This window comes from Panthera tigris, chromosome C1 (genome assembly GCF_018350195.1).
Source record: "Panthera tigris isolate Pti1 chromosome C1, P.tigris_Pti1_mat1.1, whole genome shotgun sequence".
NCBI lineage: Eukaryota > Metazoa > Chordata > Mammalia > Carnivora > Felidae > Panthera > Panthera tigris.
The window spans coordinates 99,396,551-99,417,243 of NC_056667.1; the positions used below are offsets into that span (position 1 = coordinate 99,396,551).

General features: G+C 42.1%; 1 protein-coding gene across 1 annotated transcript in view; it reads right to left on the reverse strand.

Moving 5' to 3' along the window:
- Positions 1 to 20,693, reverse strand: part of VTCN1 (V-set domain containing T cell activation inhibitor 1) — a 62,450-nt gene that overhangs the window by 6,632 nt on the left and 35,125 nt on the right. Inside the window, exons 3-4 of the mRNA XM_007075671.2 lie at positions 9,564 to 9,911; positions 6,417 to 6,695 (exon numbers count right to left, since the gene is read on the reverse strand). Coding sequence (XP_007075733.1) covers positions 6,417 to 6,695; positions 9,564 to 9,911 — 627 coding nt within the window. The remainder of the gene's footprint in view (positions 1 to 6,416; positions 6,696 to 9,563; positions 9,912 to 20,693) is intronic.

Sequence of the window (20,693 nt, forward strand, 5' to 3'; positions counted from 1 at the left end):
CATACATTTGTTGGCCATTTGTTTGTATCTTCTTTGGAGAAATGTCCGTTCAAGGTCTTTGTCCATTTTTTTATTGGGTTATTTGATTTTTGTTGTTGTTGTTGAGTTGTAGAAGTTCTTCATGGATTCTGGATACTACCCCTTTATCAGATATATGATTTGCAAATACTTTCTCCCATGCCACAGGTTGCTTTTTCATATTTACAATTTGAAATTAAAAAGTAAGCTGACAGAAATATGATTTATTCAGTTAAATTCAGCAAACATTCTTTATCAAACTGGCTAGGGGGTTATCAATTTTGTTAATTCTTTCAAAGAACCAGCTTCTGGTTTCATTGATCTGTTCTACTGTTTTTTTGGGTTTCGATAGCATTAATTTCTGCTCTAATCTTTTTTTTATATTAAATATAATTTATTGTCAAATTGGTTTCCATATAAGACCCAGTGCTCATCCCAACATGTGCCCTCCTCAATGCCCATCACCCACTTTCCCCTCGCCCCCACCCCCCATCAACCCTCAGTTTGTTCTCAGTATTTAAGAGTCTCTTATGGTTTGCCTCCCTCCCTCCCTGTAACTTCCCCCCTTCCCCCTCCCCCATGGTCTTCTGTTAAGTTTCTCAGGATCCATATATGAGTGAAAACATGTGGTATCTGACTTTCTCTCCCAGACTTATTTCACTTAGCATAACACTCTCCAATTCTATCCACGTTGCTGCAAATGGCCAGATTTTATTCTTTCTCATTGCCAAGTAGTATTCCATTGTATATATAAACCACATCTTCTTTATCCATTCATTAGTTGATGGAAATTTAGGCTCTTTCCATAATTTGGCTATTGTTGAAAGTGCTGCTGTAAACATTGAGGTACATGTGCCCGTATGCATCAGCACTCCTGTATCCCTTGGGTAAATTCCTAGCAGTGCTATTGTTGGGTCATGGGGTAGATCTATTTTTAATTTTTTGAGGAACCTCCATACTGTTTTCCAGAGTGGCTGCACCAGTTTGCATTCCCACCAACAGTGCAAGAGGGTTCCCATTTATCCACATCCTCGGCAGCATGTATAGCCTCCTGATTTGTTCATTTTAGCCACTCTGACCAGCGTGAGGTGGTATCTCAGTGTGGTTTTGATTTGTATTTCCCTCATGAGGAGTGACATTGAGCATCTTTTTATGTGTCTATTGGCCATTTGGATGTCTTCTTTAGAAAAGTGTCTAGGGGCGCCTGGGTGGCTCAGTCGGTTAAGCGTCCGACTTCGGCTCAGGTCACGATCTCGCGGTATGTGAGTTCGAGCCCCGCGTCGGGCTCTGTGCTGACCGCTCAGAGCCTGGAGTCCGTTTCAGATTCTGTGTCTCCCTCTCTCTCTGACCCTCCCCCGTTCATGCTCTGTCTCTCTCTGTCTCAAAAATAAATAAATGTTAAAAAAAAAAAAAAAAGAAAAGAAAAGTGTCTATTCATGTCTTCTTCCCATTTCTCCACTGGATTATTTGTTTTTCAGGTCTGGAGTTTGGTGAGTTCTTTACAGATTTTGGATACTAGCCCTTTATCTGATATGTCATTTACAAATGTCTTTTCCCATTCTGTTGGTTGCCTTTTAGTTTTGTTGATTGTTTCCTTTGCAGTAATTTCTGCTCTAATCTTTAGTATTTCCTGTCTTCTGGTGGTTTTGGGTTTTATTTGCTGTTCTTTTTCCAGCTCTTTAAGGTTTAAGGTTAGATTGTGTATCTGAGACCTTTCTTTCTTCTTTAGGAAGGCCTGGATTGCTATATACTTTCCTCTTATGACCACCTTTGCTGAATCCCAGAGGTTTGGGGCTGTGGTATTATCATTTTCATTGGCTTCCATGTACTTTTTAATTTCCTTTTTAACTTCTTGGTTAGCCCATTCATTCTTTAGTAGGAGGTTCTTTAGTCTCCAAGTATTTGTAACCTTTCCAAATTTTTTCTTGTGGGTGATTTCAAGTTTCATAGCATTGTAGTCTGAAAATATGCACGGTATGATCTCGATCTTTTTGTACTTGTTGAGGGCTGATTTGTGTCCCAGTATGTGGTCTATTCTGGAGAATGTTCCATGTGCACTGGAGAAGAATGTATATTCCACTGCTTTAGGATGAAATGTTCTGAATATATCTGTTAAGTCCATCTGGTCCAGTGTGTCATTCAAAGCCATTTTTTTCCTTATTGATTTTCTGATTAGATGATCTGTCCATTGTTGTAAGTGGGGTGTTGAAGTCCCCTACTATTATGGTATTATCAATGAGTTTCTTTATGCTTGTGATTAATTGATTTATATATTTGGGTGCTCACACATTTGGAGTATAAATGTTTACAATTGTTAGGTCTTCTTGGTGGATAGTCCCCTTAATTATGATATAATGCCCTTTTTCATCTCTTGATACAGTCTTTATTTTAAAGTCTAAATGGTCTGATATAAGTATGGCTACTCTGGCTTTCTTTTGTCGACCATTAGCAGGATAGATGGTTCTCCATCCCTTACTTTCAATCTGAAGGTGTCTTTAGGTCTAAAGTGGGTCTCTTGTAAACAGCATATAGGTGGATCTTGTTTTCTTATCCATTCCGTTACCCTGCATCTTTTGATTGGAGTATTTAGTCCATTGGTGTTTAGAGTGAGTACTGAAAGATATGAATTTATTACCATTATGTTACTTGTAGAGTTGGAGTTTCTGGTGGTGTTCTCTGGTCCTTTCTAGTCTTTGTTGCTTTTGATATATATATATATATATATATATATATATATATATATATATATATAAAATAGTCTTTTCTATTTTATATTTATATCTTTTCTATTATATATATATATATATGTGTATATATATATATATATATATATATATATATATATATATATAGTCTTTTCTCCCCTCAGAGAGTCCCCCTTAAAATTTCTTGCAGGGCTGGTTTAGTGGTCACAGACTCCTTTAATTTTTGTTTGTCTGGGAAACTTTTTATCTCTCCTTCTATTTTGAATGACAGCCTTGCTGGATAAAGAATTCTTGGCTGTATATTTTTCTGATTCAGCACTTTGAATATATCCTGCCATTCCTTTCTGGCCTGCCAAGTTTCTGTGGATAGGTCTGCTGCAAACCTGATCTGTCTTCCCTCGTAGGTTAAGGACTTTTTCCCCTTGCTGCTTTCATGATTCTTTCCTTACCTGAATATTTTGTGAATTTGACTATGATATGCCTTGTTGATGGTCGGTTTTTGTTGAATCTAATGGGAGTCCTCTGTGCTTTCTGGATTTTGATGTCTGTGTCTTCTCCCAGGTTAGGAAAGTTTTCTGCTATGATTTGCTCAAATAACCCTTCTACCCCTTTTTCTCTCTCTTCATCTTCTGGGACCCCTATGATTCTGATATTGTTCCTTTTTAATGTGTCACTGATTTCTCTAATTCTTAAATCGTGCTCTTTTGTCTTAGTCTTCTTTTTTTCTGCTTCATTATTCTCTAGAAGTTTGTCCTCTAGATCGCTGATTCTCTGCTCTGCTTCATCAGTCCTTGCCGCCGTGGCATCCATTCAAGATTGCAGTTCAGTTATAGCACTTTTTATTTCATTATGACTAGCGTTTACTTCTTTATTTCCACAGAAAGGGATTCTAATCTATTTTCAACTCCACCTAGTATTCTTATTATCGTGATTCTAAATTCTGGTTCAGACATCTTGCTTGTGTCTGTGTTAGTTAAGTCCCTGGCTGTTGTTTCTTCCTGCTCTTTCTTTTGGAGTGAATTCCTTTGTTTCATCATTTTGAAGGGAGAAAAGGAATTAATTAGGTAAAAAAATTAAAAACAATTAAAATTAGGGGCGCCTGGGTGGCGCAGTCGGTTGAGCGTCCGACTTCAGCCAGGTCACGATCTCGCGGTCCGTGAATTCGAGCCCCGCGTCAGGCTCTGGGCTGATGGCTCGGAGCCTGGAGCCTGTTTCCGATTCTGTGTCTCCCTCTCTCTCTGCCCCTCCCCCGTTCATGCTCTGTCTCTCTCTCTGTCCCAAAAATAAATAAAAAACGTTGAAAAAAAAAAATTTAAAAAAAAAAAAAAAAATTAAAAATAATTAAAGTTAAAAAATTAAAAACAACAAACACACACACACAAAATCAAATAAATGGTGCTAGATCCTAGGTGTGTTTTGGTCTGGATGTTGAAAGGGGCTTGATAGATTAGAGGAAAAAGGGGAAAGAAAAAAAAAAGAAATCGTTTGAAAATTTGAAAAAATGAATACACTGAGATAGAATAAAATGATAAGATGGAAGTAAAATAGAATTTGAAAAAATTTACACAAGACTAAAAAATATAGTAGAAAAAAATTAAAGAAAAATATTTTTAATAAAAATTGAAAGTAAAAATAAATTTTTTTTCTTTCTGTATTCAAGAAAAAGAAGAAAAAGAGAAAGAGAAAGAAAAATAAAGGAAAAAAAAATTGAATAGATGGACCAGTGAACAGACTGAAATACAATTGAAATTACACCATTTTCCCCTAGAAGTCAAACTATGAAGTACTTTATAGTCCGTAAACTAAGTAGGTGGAGAGATTTGTCATGTTCCCGAAGAGTGAGGTTGGCCCAGTTGGGCGGGGCTCAGTGTAATGGCTCCGTTCTCCACTAGATGGTGCTGCTTAGCTTACCAGGGTGGATTGTTGTGGCGCGTGTAGGTGTGTATATGCGCATGCGTGGGAGGGGCAAAAATGGCGTCACCCAACTACCTCGTCTCTTGTCGCGCACCCATCCTTTGTCTCTGGCTTCCGGCGGCTCCCCGCTTTTATACCCTGCGTGACCAAGCCATCAGGGTGCCAGGCGGCACTTCCCTCCTGAGTTTTATCTCAGATGAGACTGTGTTTCCTGACCCCTCACTTCCGAGGGACCGCGGCTCTGACCAGCTCCACCTCTCTGTGGGAGGGTCTCACCGAGCACTGGCCGGGTGCCGCCGCCCCCAGGAACGTTGGCGGGACTGTGCTGCTGACGCCCAGAGACTGCGGCTGGGCTGGGTGCCAGCCGCCCCAGAGAAAGTTCCCGCAATCGGGTGGCAGCAGCGTTTCAGAGATTGTGGAAAATCTCAACCCGCATCTGGCTTCACCCCCAGCGACCTTGTTCCAGCACCAGCGAATGCGATTGTTCTCCGGGGTCCGCTGGGACCGGGTGGCTGCACAGCCTCTACCGAATGTCCTCCCAGCAGGGGAACCGCCTCTCCCCTTGTGGCCCGAAGAGCCCTGGACCCCACTCTACTCCTGGGGATTCGCCCTTCCCATCGGAGCACCGCCAGGTATCAGCTGCAGAGTTGCAGACTCTGCGCTCCCTGTTTATAGTCTTAATGGAATTTAAACCCTCTCCTCTCCTTTCTCCCTTTTCAGTTCAGTCCCTGCGGCTGTTTCCACTTTTCCGCTTTCTGTTCAGCTGTTTTTGAGGGGGAGTGCTTTTCCCGTATTCTCCGTCATCTCCCTGGATGGAAAAACAGCTCCCTGCCCTCCATGGCTTCTCTCCCCCGGTTCACCTCTCTGCGCCATGTACCTGCTGAGTTCTGTGGTTCAGGTTGTGCAGATTGTTGTGTTAATCCTCAAATCCGTTTTCTCGGTGTGCAGGATCTGCTAAATTCAGCAAACATTCTTGATAGGTCTCTTAAATGTGCAAGGTATTCCACTGGTTCTAGGCTGGATATGAGACAGCAGTTCTCCTGACATACGCCTTCCACTCTAGACTGAATTTTTAATTCAGCTGCCGTAGGGACGGTCTTAAAAGTCATAATCCAGTCTGTGCATTTTCTAGACACTAGCTCAACCCTAGGTTTTGTGTGTGTGTGTGTGTGCGCGCATGAAAGCAGGGAAACTAGCATGTTGGGCCTCTCTGAGTCTTGGTCGTGTCAGCCTGGGAGGCCACTTAATGCCAGAGCTTTCAGATAAATCCCAGGCCAGTGTTAGTGGGATCATGAGCCAGTCCCAGATGGGCTGAATAAGACTAAGTCAGACCCTAAAAAAGTCTTCTCAAAAGCAGGCTAGAACCAAATCAGTTTTGGGGGGCTAGGCATGTAGATCACCAGCTGAATATGTCAAAGATGTCAAATAATTGTCATTTTCCTCATTGCTTCACCAAAGCAGACCTACTGAGTTAGGGCCACAGATTCCTAAATAGTGCTTTCCAGGGAACCACCCCCAGTCAAAGAGAAGGCATACAAGATGAAGCCTCATTGCAATTTTTGACCTATATGCCATAAATATTGTCTTGTGTTAGGCTTCTTCTTATGTAATGCAGTCCCAACTATAATTGTGGCTAAGGTCTCCATGAAGAGGACTCTAGAGCTTTCCATTCCCTGATACATAATATATCTGTTAAAGAAATTAGATTTTAATTCAGATTTGATTCTCACCCCCAATAAACCCATACGAAAAGTGTACAAAAAGCATGGAGAAACCCACCTGTCACTTTGATATCCCCTGTGGCTTTGGCAATGTTGTTCTCAATCATACAGGAGTACGTGTTGTTGATCGTGACATTGTAGAGTACGGACACAACCTTCATGGTCACATTCTCAGAGTTCAGCTCAAAGCTGGTATTGGAGACTTCTGAGAAGTTGGCTCCCTGGTCAACTTGGGATGCCCAGACCACTGTAGGCTGGGGGAACCATCGGGGAGCCTCACACCGTAGGCTCTCTGAGCTGGCATTATAGTCCACGTTCACCTCTGGGATGCTGAAGGCTGCAGGATTGAAAGGGGCAGATGTCAAGGTCATAGCAATAAAACAATATAGCCTTTGAAGTGCAAGGTCTTAAAAACACAGTCATTTCCACCACCGAAGTGACTCAATACTTCCCCAGTGGGCTGTCTGTGCATGGCCCATTGTATAGTAGTTTCCAGTAAAGATTTACACAACCCTTTGGCCAAGACCTAAGTTTTAGGTATCATTGTTATAACAGGTAAATCTCTCCAACTAAGATGAGTTCCAGTTTATCCCTTTAAAGATAAAGGATAAAGTTGATCACAAGAAAGTGTATCCCTTAAGGAAATTGGGCATTTTCTCAGGTACCTGTGAAGCCTCTTGGATTTTTTTATGTATTTTTCTGCCTGGAGGATAAAGTTAGGGTGGGGAAGGAGAAGGAGAAGTAAAAAACAAACAGCATTCACCTATCGCCCACAGAAATTCCATACACAGGCCTTCCCATCATGGTGGTTTGGATTTTCTTGGGTGGAGCCTCTCCAGCCCTGGTGTCCAGGGGTAGAGGCAGGCATTTGTCACCTTCTAAGATAGTTCTCCTTCTTGGGGAGGTAAATGAACTTGGAAATTAAGACTAGCTTCTTCTAATATTCAGGCAGAAAGATACTTATGGAAAAATGTTAAGTCCTGGACTTTTGACTGTAAAACGCTTATTATGCCAGGATATAATTTATTAAGTTATTTAGCACTTTCCTTCGCCCGGGACTGTGCTGGAACTGAGTGAGTGGTACAAGGAAAGACCTTGCCTTGCCCTTAAAGAGTCTGCCATCTAGCAGGGGAGATGAGACTCATCCCCTCCCAGCAGGCAGGGAATGAGCTCCCGGGAGATGATGTAAGGAACTGAGTGTACATGACAGTGAACCACCATTTATTGAGGGTGTTCTCTGTGCCAGGTACCAAATTCCAGACATTATTTCATTTGATCCTCACAACAGTTACAAGGATATCTATTATCACCATTTTAAAAATAAGCTTTTAAGTTTGGCATAATTTTAGATTTACAGAAACGTCACCAGGATAGCACAGCGATCTTGTATACACCTCACCCCATTTTCCCTAATGTTAACATCTTAAATAACCGTGGCACATCTGTCAAAATGTGCCAGAGAAACCCATCACTGGTACATAACTGGTACATAACTATTATGTAGTTATAATAGAAGCCATCACTGGTACATAACTATTAACTTATCTCCAGACTTTGTTTGCATTTCACCAGTTTTCCCACTAATGTCCTTTTTCTTCCCCAGCATCCCATATTGCATTTGGTCCTCCCGTCCTCTTAGGTTCCTCTGGCCTGTGACAGTATCTCAGTCTTTCCATGTTTTTCCTGATCTTGACAGTTTTGAGTGGTATTGGTCAGATATTTTGTGGGATGCCCCTCTCTTGGAATCTGTCTGATGTCTTTCTCATGATTAGATTGGTGCTATGGGTTTCAGAGAGGAAGACTGTGGGAGGAAGAGTATCCTTCTCATCATGTCACATCAGAAGGCATTCTATCAACATGACTTATCACTGATGAGGTTAACTTTGACCACCCGGCTGAGGCAGGTTTCTCTGGAAGCTGGACTTCCTGAGAAAAACACACACTATGTGTGGTCATGGGGGAGGGAGGAAGTGTTAAGCTCTACCTCCAGGAGTGGGGAGATCTAAATACATTATTTGGAATTCATCTGTAAAGGTTTGTGCCGTCTCCCTCATATTTATAGAAGTATGGACTCACATGTTTATTTTATAGTTGGAGTTCGAATTTAATACCATGCTGTTTATATGGTTGCTCAGACTGTTCCAGCTTTGCCATTGGAAGCCCTTTCAGTTGGCTCCAGTGTCCCTTTGAGATGACCCTAGGAATCCCCATTTTAAGATGAAGAAACTAAGGCCCAGTCAGGTTGCCTTGCCCAGGTCACTATACTTGTCCAGGTCTGGCTCTAAATCTGCGCCTCAAACAAATATAAACACATGTTATGAAGTGTCCAAGGAAGGCCTGTGCAGGCCAGGAGACCTCGGGATACTTTCTGCCTATCTTGCAAGGCCTTTCTCAAATGCCAAATTCTCCATGGGGGCTTTCCTATCCGTCCCCTCCCTAGGCATTTGGATGTGATCTCTCTCTCTCCCTCTGAATCCTCAAATCACTGTGTATTTCTCTTAAAGCATTTGATACACTTTACCAATTATTATAGTTATTTACCCATTTTTCTTATCTCTGCCCCAGCCCTCAACTCTATATGCTCTATACAAAGAGCTCTTCAAGACGGGGGACAATCATCTAGTTTTCTTAATCATCTTTTTACTCCTCACAGTACATTTCTGAGTTCCTTGTACAGTAATTCACCAAGCTGAGTTGATAAGGAAGGGTGGATTTCACTGGGGGAGGATTAGTGAGTTTATAGGACAATACTGTTTTCCATTAGTTCCTTTTGAAGTCTTCCTAAAATGGGTTCCACTGCCATAAGCCCCTGGAGGTACTGAATTCAGACTTGGGCTAGGGCCTACTTCTTGTAGAAAAGTCTCAGGCCAGATCACAGGTTTCTCTTGCTAGTAATGACACAGGCTACCATGAAAGAGACCACGTTTATTTTGGCAAGATATTTCAGGGAATATACCTGAAAATCTGGAAAAGACTAAAGTCCAGAACAGAAGATTTTAAGATCTAATATGATAGGGAGCTATTTTTGGAGTTGCTGTGGGTCTTGGACAGCAAGGATGGCTGCTGGCAGAATTCAGACAGTCTTCGCCTTATTGGTCACTCTTGGGCACACATATTCCATCAGCCATCCATGGTCTTTAGCCCCAAATACCTTTGGGCACCTACCTTTGGGCACTTTCTTTCCCTCTTTCCCAAAGTGACTCACCTCCAGTTTTATACTCAAGGTTAGCATTCCCCTTGCCTTTGGAGGTGATGATGTAACATTTATAGGTGCCAGCATCTGTGAGTTGCACGTTTTTCAGCCTCAGAGAGGCATTGCCACCTATCACTTGATCCGCAAACACAGCCGTCCTGCCTCTGAACATCTCGTCTTGGTCTGACAGGTCGTCTTTGCCTTCTTTGAACTCATGTACCAAGCCCATAACACCTTCCTTCAGCCACTGTATCACGATATCAGAAAGTTTGATGTCAGGTTCAAAAATGCAGCTCAGGATTCCATCCTCCCCGATGTTCCCAGCGGAGGTGAGAGTAGTGACTCTAATGGAGTGTCTCCCTGCAATTCAGGAAGCAAGGGTCAATGCTGAGGGAAGTCTTGGAATGTCTACAACCAAACCCTTCATTACTGAAGGCCAAACACTTCTGGAATAAATTAGAAATGTAGAAGAACAGGAGAGGCATAAAAAAAGAAGACATAAGAATAGAAAGAACAGGGACACAGTAGCCTTGATCTACAGCAGATCTGCTTTTTGGAACAGGCAACCCAAACTTGAGAGGTGACAAGTAGAGAACATAAGGAACTTGGAGTTTGAAATGGGAATTCAAGTCCTGGCTTTCTGACTTAATAGCTGTGTGAGCTTGAGTAAATCATGTAACCTCTCTGGGTCTCAGAAAAATGGAGGGAATGATATCTGTCTTCCCCACCTGAAAGGGTTCTTATGAGGATCAAATCAAATGGACGTGAACTTGATTTGCAAACTGCAATGACACACATCAGGTATTGTTACTCTTGGTTAACCAGAAGTGGCACAGAAGTGAGACCTCACGTTGACTAAATGTGGCTAGTGATTCTGAAGAATGCTAGATTCTAAAGTGCTGTTACTTTGATCTCCATTTGGATGATGAAGAAACCAAAGCAAAGAGGAGATAAGTGACTTGGTCAAGGTTATAGTGCTAGCTATGGTGTAATGAAGAATGGTACTTAATTTAATTGATTTTTGGCTTAAGATAGATACCACCCTGCCCTCCAAACATACCACCAGTAGAAATATTAATTATGATGCCAGACATATCCACTGCCTCTCCCCCACTTGCCCAGTGGACAGCCTGTGCAATCTGTGAAGGACTGGCCAACTGAATGACTGGGCATGCCTGTAGGGGTGATTTAATTAACCAAATCTTCTTCTTCTTTTTTTAAATATAATTTATTGTCAATTTGGTTTCCATACAACACCCAGTGCTCATTCCAACAGGTGCCCTCCTCAATGCCCATCACCCACTTTCCCCTCTCCCCCACCCCCAACCAACCCTCAGTGTGTTCTCAGTACTTAAGAGTCTCTTATTAACCGAATCTTCTTGAGAGACTCCTTCCGTGGTTGGTTGTGAAGTGAAGGAGGGGGAGGGGCATTTGAGCCCAAGAGGAGAGTGGAGCCGATCCAAAGTGTGGGGGAGAGAACATGCGAGAGAAAGATGAAGAGAATCCTCCACCCCTAGAGCTGTCTTAGATCCTGAGGGGTTCCACGTCTAGTTCCTGTCCCAATCTCTGAGTACCTTTTAAACAAATGCTTTGTTTGTTGTATTAAAACAGTCAGCGCACACCTCTCCTTCTTAGAGCCAAAAAAGTCCTACTTGATGGGTCCTGAGCATTTCTTGGCTTCCCTGTTGGTATTTGTGCGCTTCATCTTTGCTTCCATCCAATCTAGTTTACATGCATTCATCTTACGGGTAGACCTTAAAATACAGTCTGGACACATCAGTTTTATAATCACTAATCTTCCACGGCTCCCAAAGGCTGTGGAGTAAATAAAGTTCAGACTTACTAGCATGGCCTTCAAAGCTAAATCCTGGTTGGCACATAGTAAGTGCCCCATAGATATTAGTTTTTATCGCTGCCTTTCCAGTCTCATTTCCTAACACATCCTTCCATAGTCTCTACTATTTATGTATATCAAGTGATTTATTGATTTTCTGCTTTCACTGGAAAAAATACACAAGGTATGCATGCTATTTTTCAGATTCAAGAGGTAAATGCTATGAACATAAGGATATCCTTGGCATTTCACCTCTCCTAGCCCATTAGGGATTGGAACTAATTGGCTCGTGGGCTTTATGGAAAGTAGGTGAAGGTACTGGATGGAGGACAGACCCGAAGAAGCTAAGCTCAATGGGTTTATTTAGAAAGAACAGAGTTACTGATAGAAGAACAGTTCTAGGTGAAAAAGAGGCAGGGGAAAAAAAACCTGTGCACAGGCTGGCTTGGGAGGAAGTTGCTCAGACTTTTGAGTGTGGGGGAAGTGAGACCTGGGAGCAGCTGCCATGCACAGTGGCCATTCACGTGGGAGATTTGGGAGAGAAATTATGAAAGACGACTGTACGGAGTTTCAGTGCGTTATATGAATGCAACAGGCCCCATCCCCTGCCTTGGCATTTTCTTGAACGCTGCTTTAAAGATTTAATTTGCTTTTCAATTATTTTTACTTGACAGACTAATATCCAAGACATTCCAGGGTAGTACTGGTTATACCATTATACTATGCATCTTCACACCCCTGTTCATCTCACACCTACAATTTATAGTTCTCCCCTCTCCTTTATCACCAGCTATCCAAATTCTACTTCTATGCAAGGCTGTTCAGATGGCAGCCCTTGCGTGAAGCCCTCTTTTGATCTGCCAAGACAAAATTAATAGATTCTCTACTCTCCCATAATACTTTCCCTTGCCTTTATTATAGCAGCTGTCTCCCCCCACCTTGTGTCTGGTCTGTCCCTGGCACACATTTGTAAGCTTTTCAAGGACGGAGACTGTCTTCATGATATTCGTAAGCCCTATAATGCTCTGATTTTATATGTCAACTTGACTGGGCCATGGGATGCCCAGGCATTTGGTCAGACATTCTGGGGCGTCTGTGAGGATGTTTCTGGATAAGATTAACATTTGATTCAGTAGACGGAGTAAAGCAGGTCACCCCCCCCCCGCCCCTTATTTGGGGGGCGTCATGCAATCAGTAGAAGGCTTGAATAGAACACAAAGCCTGAGTAAGAGGGAACTCCGACTGCCTGATTGCTTTCAGCTGGGACGTTCGTCTTTTCCTGCCTTTGGGCTAGACCTGAAACACTGTCTTCTTGGATCTTGAGCCTGCCAGTTTTGAGACTGGAACTACATCATTGGCTCTCCAGGTTCTCAAGCCTTTGGACTCAGATTGGAACTCAACCATCTGGGTCTCCAGCATGATGAAGCAGATCTTGGGATTTTTTAGCCTCCACAATTGTGTGAGCCAATTCTTTCTAAATCTCTCCCTCCCTCTCTCTCATTACACACACACACACACACACACACACACACTCCAATTGGTTCTGGGTTCTGTTTCTCAGGACAACCCCGACTAATACAAATTTTGGTACTAAGAAGTGAGGTGCTGGTGTAATAGACTAGTAAGCATGTGGAAGGTGCTTTGAAACAGGGTCCTGGGTAGGGGCTGGAAGAATTTTAAGATGCATGTTAGAAATATGGATGTTAAGGGTGATTCTGGTAAGGTCTCAGATGGAAACGAGGAACATGTTATTGGAAACTGGGGGAAAAGTCATCCTATTATAAAGTGGGAAAGAACTTGGTTAAACTATGTTCTAGTGTTTCGTGGAAAGTTGAATTTATAAGTGATGGAATTTTGAATTTACAAGTAATGGAATTGGGTATATAATTAATTGATTGTATATTTTTAAAGTGATCTCTACACCAAATGTGGGGCTCGAACTCATGACCTCGAGATCAAGAGTCAGATGCTTTACTCACTGAGCCAGCCAGGTGCCCCTAGCTGAGATTTCTAAGCAAAGGTGTGAAGGAGCATTTTGGTTACTCCTGACTGCTTATATAGTAAAATTTAAGAAAGGAAAGAGATGAATTGAAGAAGGAATTGTTAAGTTAAAAAAGAACCATAACTTGAAGATTTGGAAATTTCTCAGCCTATCCATATTGCAAAAAAATGAGAAAGGTTTAATTAGCCACCTCGGCAGAAGCCAGGAATAGAAATGGGGACTACACCAGCAGCAACAGCACCAGCAGGGGACAGAAAAACTAAAGGGGATAGAAAAAATGAGACAAATCAAGGAAGGCTGTCAGATTTCTTAGATCCTGCAGGCCAAGACCATAGAGCTGTAAATATGTGCTATTCTTCCAGAAAAGGGAAAAACAATCTAAAGGTGATGCGCAGAGATCATCGGGTGTGCCTCCTTCCTTTCAAAGGATGAGGGCCATTGTCTGTGTTTCAACCAGCCAGAGGGCCACTACCATTGTAGCCTTAGAGATGGGGCCACCTAAAACCTGGGGAGGACTTTCCAGCCTCCAGAACTGTGAGAAAATAAATTTCTGTTTTTTAAGCCACCCAGTCTATGATATTTTGTTATGGCAGCCTGAACAAAGTAAGACAAGTGCCTAATGCTACATTTCTACAAAGAAAAATAGTGTTTGTTCATTGAATGAATACATGAATGAGTGAATGGAAATAAGTAGAAATCAAGGCACTATATGAGATAATGCTACTATCCAAAATGGTTATAGGAATAAGGAATATTCGGCAGGATTACCGCATCTAAATTTTGGGGAAACGTGAGCCAGTGAAAAAGAAGGCAATGAAAATACAGAGATTCTCAATATAATCATGGAGCAAATGTAACTATGTTAGAGCAGGGATAAATTTGATTGTAGTTTATAAAGTGCCATTAAAGTTGAATTGAAAAATTACTTTTCAGAAAAAATACATGATTAACACAGTTTATAGAGAGAATGAAATGGTAATGACATATCTTAGTTTGGTAATTGTGCTACCGAATTAATTTTAATGTGTTGGCCTTGAGCCCAAAGGTAGAGAATTTGCTGAAATATCTCTTAGAGAACTTAATGATTGAAAGTAGGCAAGTGTGGAGTGTCCCAGGGACCCACTGCAGGCTCTAGCGCATTTAAGGTTGCATTAAAGATGTGGCAGATGGAATGAGCATAATGTCGATTAAATGCTCCCCTCCCTTATCAAATCAAGAGGAGGAATAAAAACTAGGGAGAACTTAAACCATGAGGACCTAGCCATGGCTTTGCACCCAGAAAGCAATCAATAAATGCTTGTTAGCTGAATAAATGATGATTAAAAGTGATTAAAGGAAATTTAATTTGCAAGCAATAGCATACAAATATTGCTTTTCAAAAAAAAAAGAGAAGAAAATAAAAGAAAGAAAAAGAAAGAAGGAGAGAAAGAAAGAAAGGAAAGAAAGAAAGAAATCTGTATTCAAACTTGCAAGCAAATATTGGCTCAAAGAGCCAATTGTTTTAGGAAACAAAATCTGGCTTGGTAGTATTCTCCAGGCCTCTTAACCACCAGTGGCTCTTGTGTGATTTGGTGAGCCGAAGGGTAAAAGGACTCCAGGCGATGGGTTCGAGGTGGTTATCTATTGATAGAGATTTCTGTTAATTGAAACAGGCACAGATTTTAAGAATTTCACTGGCCTCTAAGATTTGAACTTTAAAGTTGGAAAGCCCTGCCACTTACTGAAAATGCATTCTCTAGCCCTTGAGGGCTAATTGCTCTGACAGCTCTGGTTTGCATCGGAGAAGAGTAGCTGTAAAAGAGAAGCAGGCCAAAACCTGAGCGGTTCTGTTTTCACACTGGGTGAGTGCTATTCAATTGCCCTGCCCTGTAGGAGCAGAAATCTCTTGGAAAGTGAGGGTACAGGTGACACAAGGCAAGACTTCTTTACAGAAATTATGAATCTGGAATGTCCAGTGTCACTGGATAAAACCTGGAAAATGAACTTTCTTTTGAAATGACTCAGTAAGACAAGTTCTGTACATTCCAGTAGCATAGACAACATACTGGGAGCTTTCAGGAATGGTTGCTCGGCATTGGCTGGAAACACCCAGCCACCTGGATGGACACCATAGCATAAGGCTTAAAGGTGGCAACACGTAGGCTTAAGCTGGCACCAATGTGAGTGCCCCTCTTGCCAGAGAGGAGAGCAGGATTGGGGGTAACGGCTGCTTCTGTGAGAAGAAATGAGGAGGGATGCTGGGCCATGCTAGATGAAGGGACAATGTGGGAAGCCACCGTAGAATATGGTGTTTGAGAACGGGTATCAGGCTGTCTGGATTTAAGTCTCATCTCTGCCACTTACTGGATATGTGATCTTGGGCAAGTTTTCTAACTTCTTTATTTCATTTATTTTTTCATCTTTTAAAAATTTTTTAACGTTTACTTATTTTTGAGAGACAGGGACAGAACATGAACAGAGGAGGGGCAGAGAGTGGGAGACACAGAATCCAAAGCAGGCTCCAGGCTCTGAGCTGTCAGCACAGAGCCCGACGTGGGGCTCGACCTCATGAACCGCGAGATCGTGACCTGAGTCAAGGTTGGACGCTTAACCGACTGAGCCACCCAGACACCCCTAAAATTAAGATGTTAATGATAGTAGCTCCCTCAGACAGTCCCTGAAAGGTCTAAAGGATACAGCGCAGGCAAAGAGCTTAACATAGCACCTGACTTGCCACATGTTAAATCTTAATGCTTTCGATAACCATTATTCACTAGAATCATTTGGAAAGATTGCAGATCAGAGCACCAGGAGGACAGGGAGACTTTACTAAGTGCTTCAGTTATAGTGACTCCTTTTAAGCCTGGTAAGAACCAGGAAAGATAAGAATTACCATTATGCCCTTCTTATGACTGAGGATAAAGAGGCTCCATGGGATTAAATGGCTGGCCGAAGCTCTGTCTAGCATGTAGTGGAGCCAGGATCAAACACAATCTTGTCTGGAACTAACCCTGTGCTCTTTCTACCACATTTGGCTTATATCCATGACCAGCTTGAGACACACAGAGAGCCTATCCAGTAAGATGGTATCTTTACCTTACGTAAAATTAAAAACGATTGAAAACCATGAAACGAAAGTAAGAAAGGCCAACAACTGTTTCTCAGATGACTACAATTAAAAAATATCTATATTTCTATATCTATATCTAGATATCTAGATAGGTTATCTAGACCTAGCTCTAGATATATAGATCTGTATGCCTCTCAAATACTTTGCAGACAATTTGTTCAGTCTCCTGTTTCGGTGCCATGAGCACATGCCTGGTTGGCTTAGCCAGTGTCCAAAGATGGAGTATTTATTATGAGACCGTGTCCTGTGGCTTCCTGCCCTGGCCTAACTTCAGAGGAGGTGTCCAGCCCTGGCATGGCCAGGAAATTGCGGAGGTTTTAAGAAGTGCCATATAAATGCATTAATAACAACAATTTATTATTAATAGCACCGACGCTATCAAACTAAATAACAGTGACAGCCATTTATTACACTCATGTGCCAGGTACTTCGCAAACACTTTTCTCATTGAATTCCCACAACGGCTCTTTCATCAGCGAGGAAACCATTTCTGGAAAGTTAAGTTATATCCCCAAAGACATACAGTCAGTGTCAGACCTGAGATGAGAACGTCTCTGTCTGATCCCTCAACTCTTCCCTTACCCCCAGCTGTTCCAAGTCATCCAGTGAGTGAGTGACAGTGTGAGGACTGGGCTGCAGAGGGTCAGGGACCTTTCCACGGCGTCCGCCCCCCCCCCACCCCCGTCTCGAAGGGCCATCCACAAAGGCTGTCCTATAACCAGGGATTAATGGGAGCCTCTCAACCTCTCTTCCAAATAATTCACCTCACGTGCATTTTATGTGTTCTGGGGTCCACTCTTCAGGAGTGGGGTGGCGATGAGGAGCTGGCATATGTGACCTCAGGAGAGTGTTGGAGAGGTGGAATTGTTTTCTGTATTTAGGAATATCTCTATGTCTGAGCTGCGGTCTCAGGAATGATGCCTGCAAGGCACACCAGAAAACACCCTTCCCTGCCACAACTCCGTACGAAAGTCATTATCTGTACCGGGGAGGTAGGGAAGAGTGTGGGTTCCGGAAGCAAATTACCAGGGCCTGAAACACAACTGTGCCATTTGCTAGCTGCGTGCAACCTTGGGTGGGTAGTTATTGGGAGGGAGGAATAATACTTGCCTCCTCTTTGTTGTGAATAGTAAATTGGATAATGTATGCGAAGTTATTTATTGCAGTGAGGTGCACATAGGAAGGATTCAAAAGATGTTGCCATCATCATCACCATCACCTACGTAATGCCATTTCCTTAATTTCACTGCCTTGTGTATGAAGCCAGCTAACATTTTGTTAAAGTGGATTTATTTATTTTGAGAGACAGAGCGGGGGGGAGAGGGGAAGAGAGAGAGGAAGAGAGAGAATCCTAAGCAGGCTCCACACTGTCAGCGTGGAGCCCAACGTGAGGCCCAAACTTGTGAACCGTGAGATCATGACCTGAGCCAAAATCAAGAATCGGGCACTAACTGACTGAGCCGGGCACCCCAAGCCAGCTAACATTTTATTGAATTTATCTAAAGTGTGATAATATGATGCTCTTGGGTAAGGGTTATGGGCGTTTTAATAAAGGCAAATGAGAAAAATCCAACTAGAGTGTTAAATTCATAAACAGCCTATTGTATTCAAAATGACCAGCTTTAACCCCATGAAATAGGACGGAGGCAGAAAACCTCTTTATTGGCAGTAGGGTTTTAATATTACTGGTGGGATATTGCTGGATTGGGTAGACTAGCTTTTATCCATGTATTTGCTTCTCCAAGCACCCATCCACTTGTCCATTCAAAAAAGCACTTAGGGAGTACCCTCTGAGCATCCTCTTCAGGGGACAGAGCTAAGTACTGAGGTCGCTGTAGTCATACAATAGGAAAAGTGTGAGTGGCAAAATGTTGACTGTCACAGGGAAGCTGTGGCAATGTGAAAATTCTTGCTAGGGTGGTCAAGTAAAAGATAATTCCATAAGGGGTGTCATGCCAAGCCGTTTAGCCCTAAGCCCAAAAAAGTTTCGTCACCAAGATTTAGAGTGCAGGACAAACACTAGAGTTGTTGTTGTTGTTTTTGTTGTTTTTAAGGCAGTGTATTTTTTATTTTATTTTATTTTATTTTTAGAGAGAGAGAGTGTGCGAGCAGGGAAGAGGGACAGAGAGAGGCGGGGGGAGGGAGAGAGAATCTCAAGCAGGCTCCTTGCACAGCGTGGAGCTTGATGAAGGGCTGAAGCCCATGACCATGGGAACATGACCTGAGCCAAAATCAAGAGTTAGACACTCAACTGACTGAGCCACCCAGACGCCTAGGGTTTTAATTCAAGGAGGTGTACAAGATCCAGAATGGGTAAATTATAACTAAGGAAGAACTAATTAAGCATTAGTGAAGAAGTTACCAAAATGTATATACTGATATCTTTAAAAGTTAGTTCAAAATATTCACTTTATTAGTCAATATTTTATTTCCCAATGTATATACACACATATTTTATAATACATATTTGTAATATGTGTGTATATATGAATATATTTAAATTTTTTTAATGTTTATTTTTAATTTTTTTTTTCAACTTTTTAAATTTATTTTTGGGACAGAGAGAGAGACAGAGCATGAACGGGGGAGGGGCAGAGAGAGAGGGAGACACAGAATCAGAAACAGGCTCCAGGCTCCGAGCCATCAGCCCAGAGCCTGACGCGGGGCTCAAATTCACGGACCACGAGATCGTGACCTGGCTGAAGTCGGACGCTTAACCGACTGCGCCACCCAGGCGCCCCTTTAATGTTTATTTTTGAGAGACAGAGAGACAGAGACAGAGACAGAGTGCAAGTGGGGGAAACACAGAGAGAGGGGGAGACACAGAATCCGAAGCAGGCTCCAGGCTGTGAGCTGTCAGCACAGAGCCTGATGCAGGATTTGAGCCCATGAACCACAAGATCATGACCTGAGCCAAAGTCGGATGCTTAACTGACTGAGCCATCTAGGCACCCCTATATGAGTGTGTTAAAGTACAACACATATACATAAAAATGTACACATCGTAACTGTGCAGTCTGCAGAATAATCACATTTTCATTTCCACGTAACCACCACCCATACCAAGAACTAGAACTTGACTATCCCACAGAAGTCCCCTCATGCTGCCTCCTAAAGGCTACCCCCTCAACTCTTCCCAGGGTAGTAACCACTATTCTCCTTTCTAATAGAGATTCATTTGCCTGTTTATGAACTATATATACGTGGAATTATATAGAACGTACTGTTTTGTGTCTGCTTCTGTCACTCAACATTATGATGCTCATATGAACATGCACTCAGTCTCCTCAGTCACCAGGAAATAGAAATTAAAACCACAAAAGGATTCTACAGTATCTAGGGTTGGTGAGGACATGAAACACTGGATCTCTCATACACTTCTGGTGAAGAGTAAATTGGTAAACATTTTGGAAAGCTGAATGATAGTATCTCCTAAAAGCTATTAATTGGCTTTCTTTTTTAAAAAATGTTAATTTATTTATTTTGAGAGAGAGTGAGTGGGGCAGAGGCAGAGAGAAAGAGAGAGGGAATCCCAAGCATACTTGGCATTGTCAGTGGGAAGCCTGACACAGGCCTGGATCTCACAAACCGTGAGATCATGACCTGAGCCAACATCAAAAGTCAGATGCTTAACCGACTGAGTCACAGGTGGCCATGTTGGCTTTCCTGGACATACTCTTTTGAGAAGTGTTTATTTTAAGATACTAGAAAAAAGAATGAAAAGACAGCCAAACAAAGCAGAAAGAGGGACATTAATAAAGATAAAAGCCAAAACTAATTAAATAGGAAAACAATCAGAGACAAACCTAAATGTGGCTCTTTCAAAACTACTGTCGAGCTAGTAATGCCCTGTAAACCTGCTTTAAGATGAGAGAAGGAGAGAGAGATACACACAGACTGATGGACAGATAAAATGCCCAAGATCAGGACTAGGTAGAGAGAGAACATAAAAAGAAAATGAATTATAAAAGAATATTAGAATAAAACAGGCTAGTACACTCAGAAACAGATCCATACACATTTAGATACTCGATTTATGATAAAAATAGCACTTGGTGAGATGTGGGGGAAGGACAGTATTTTTGACAAATGGTGCGAGATCACCTGGAGAGCCACACGGAACATATGAATCTTGACCACTCTCTTGCACCACACACAAAATTAATTCTGAATGGTTAATAGATATAAATGAGAAAG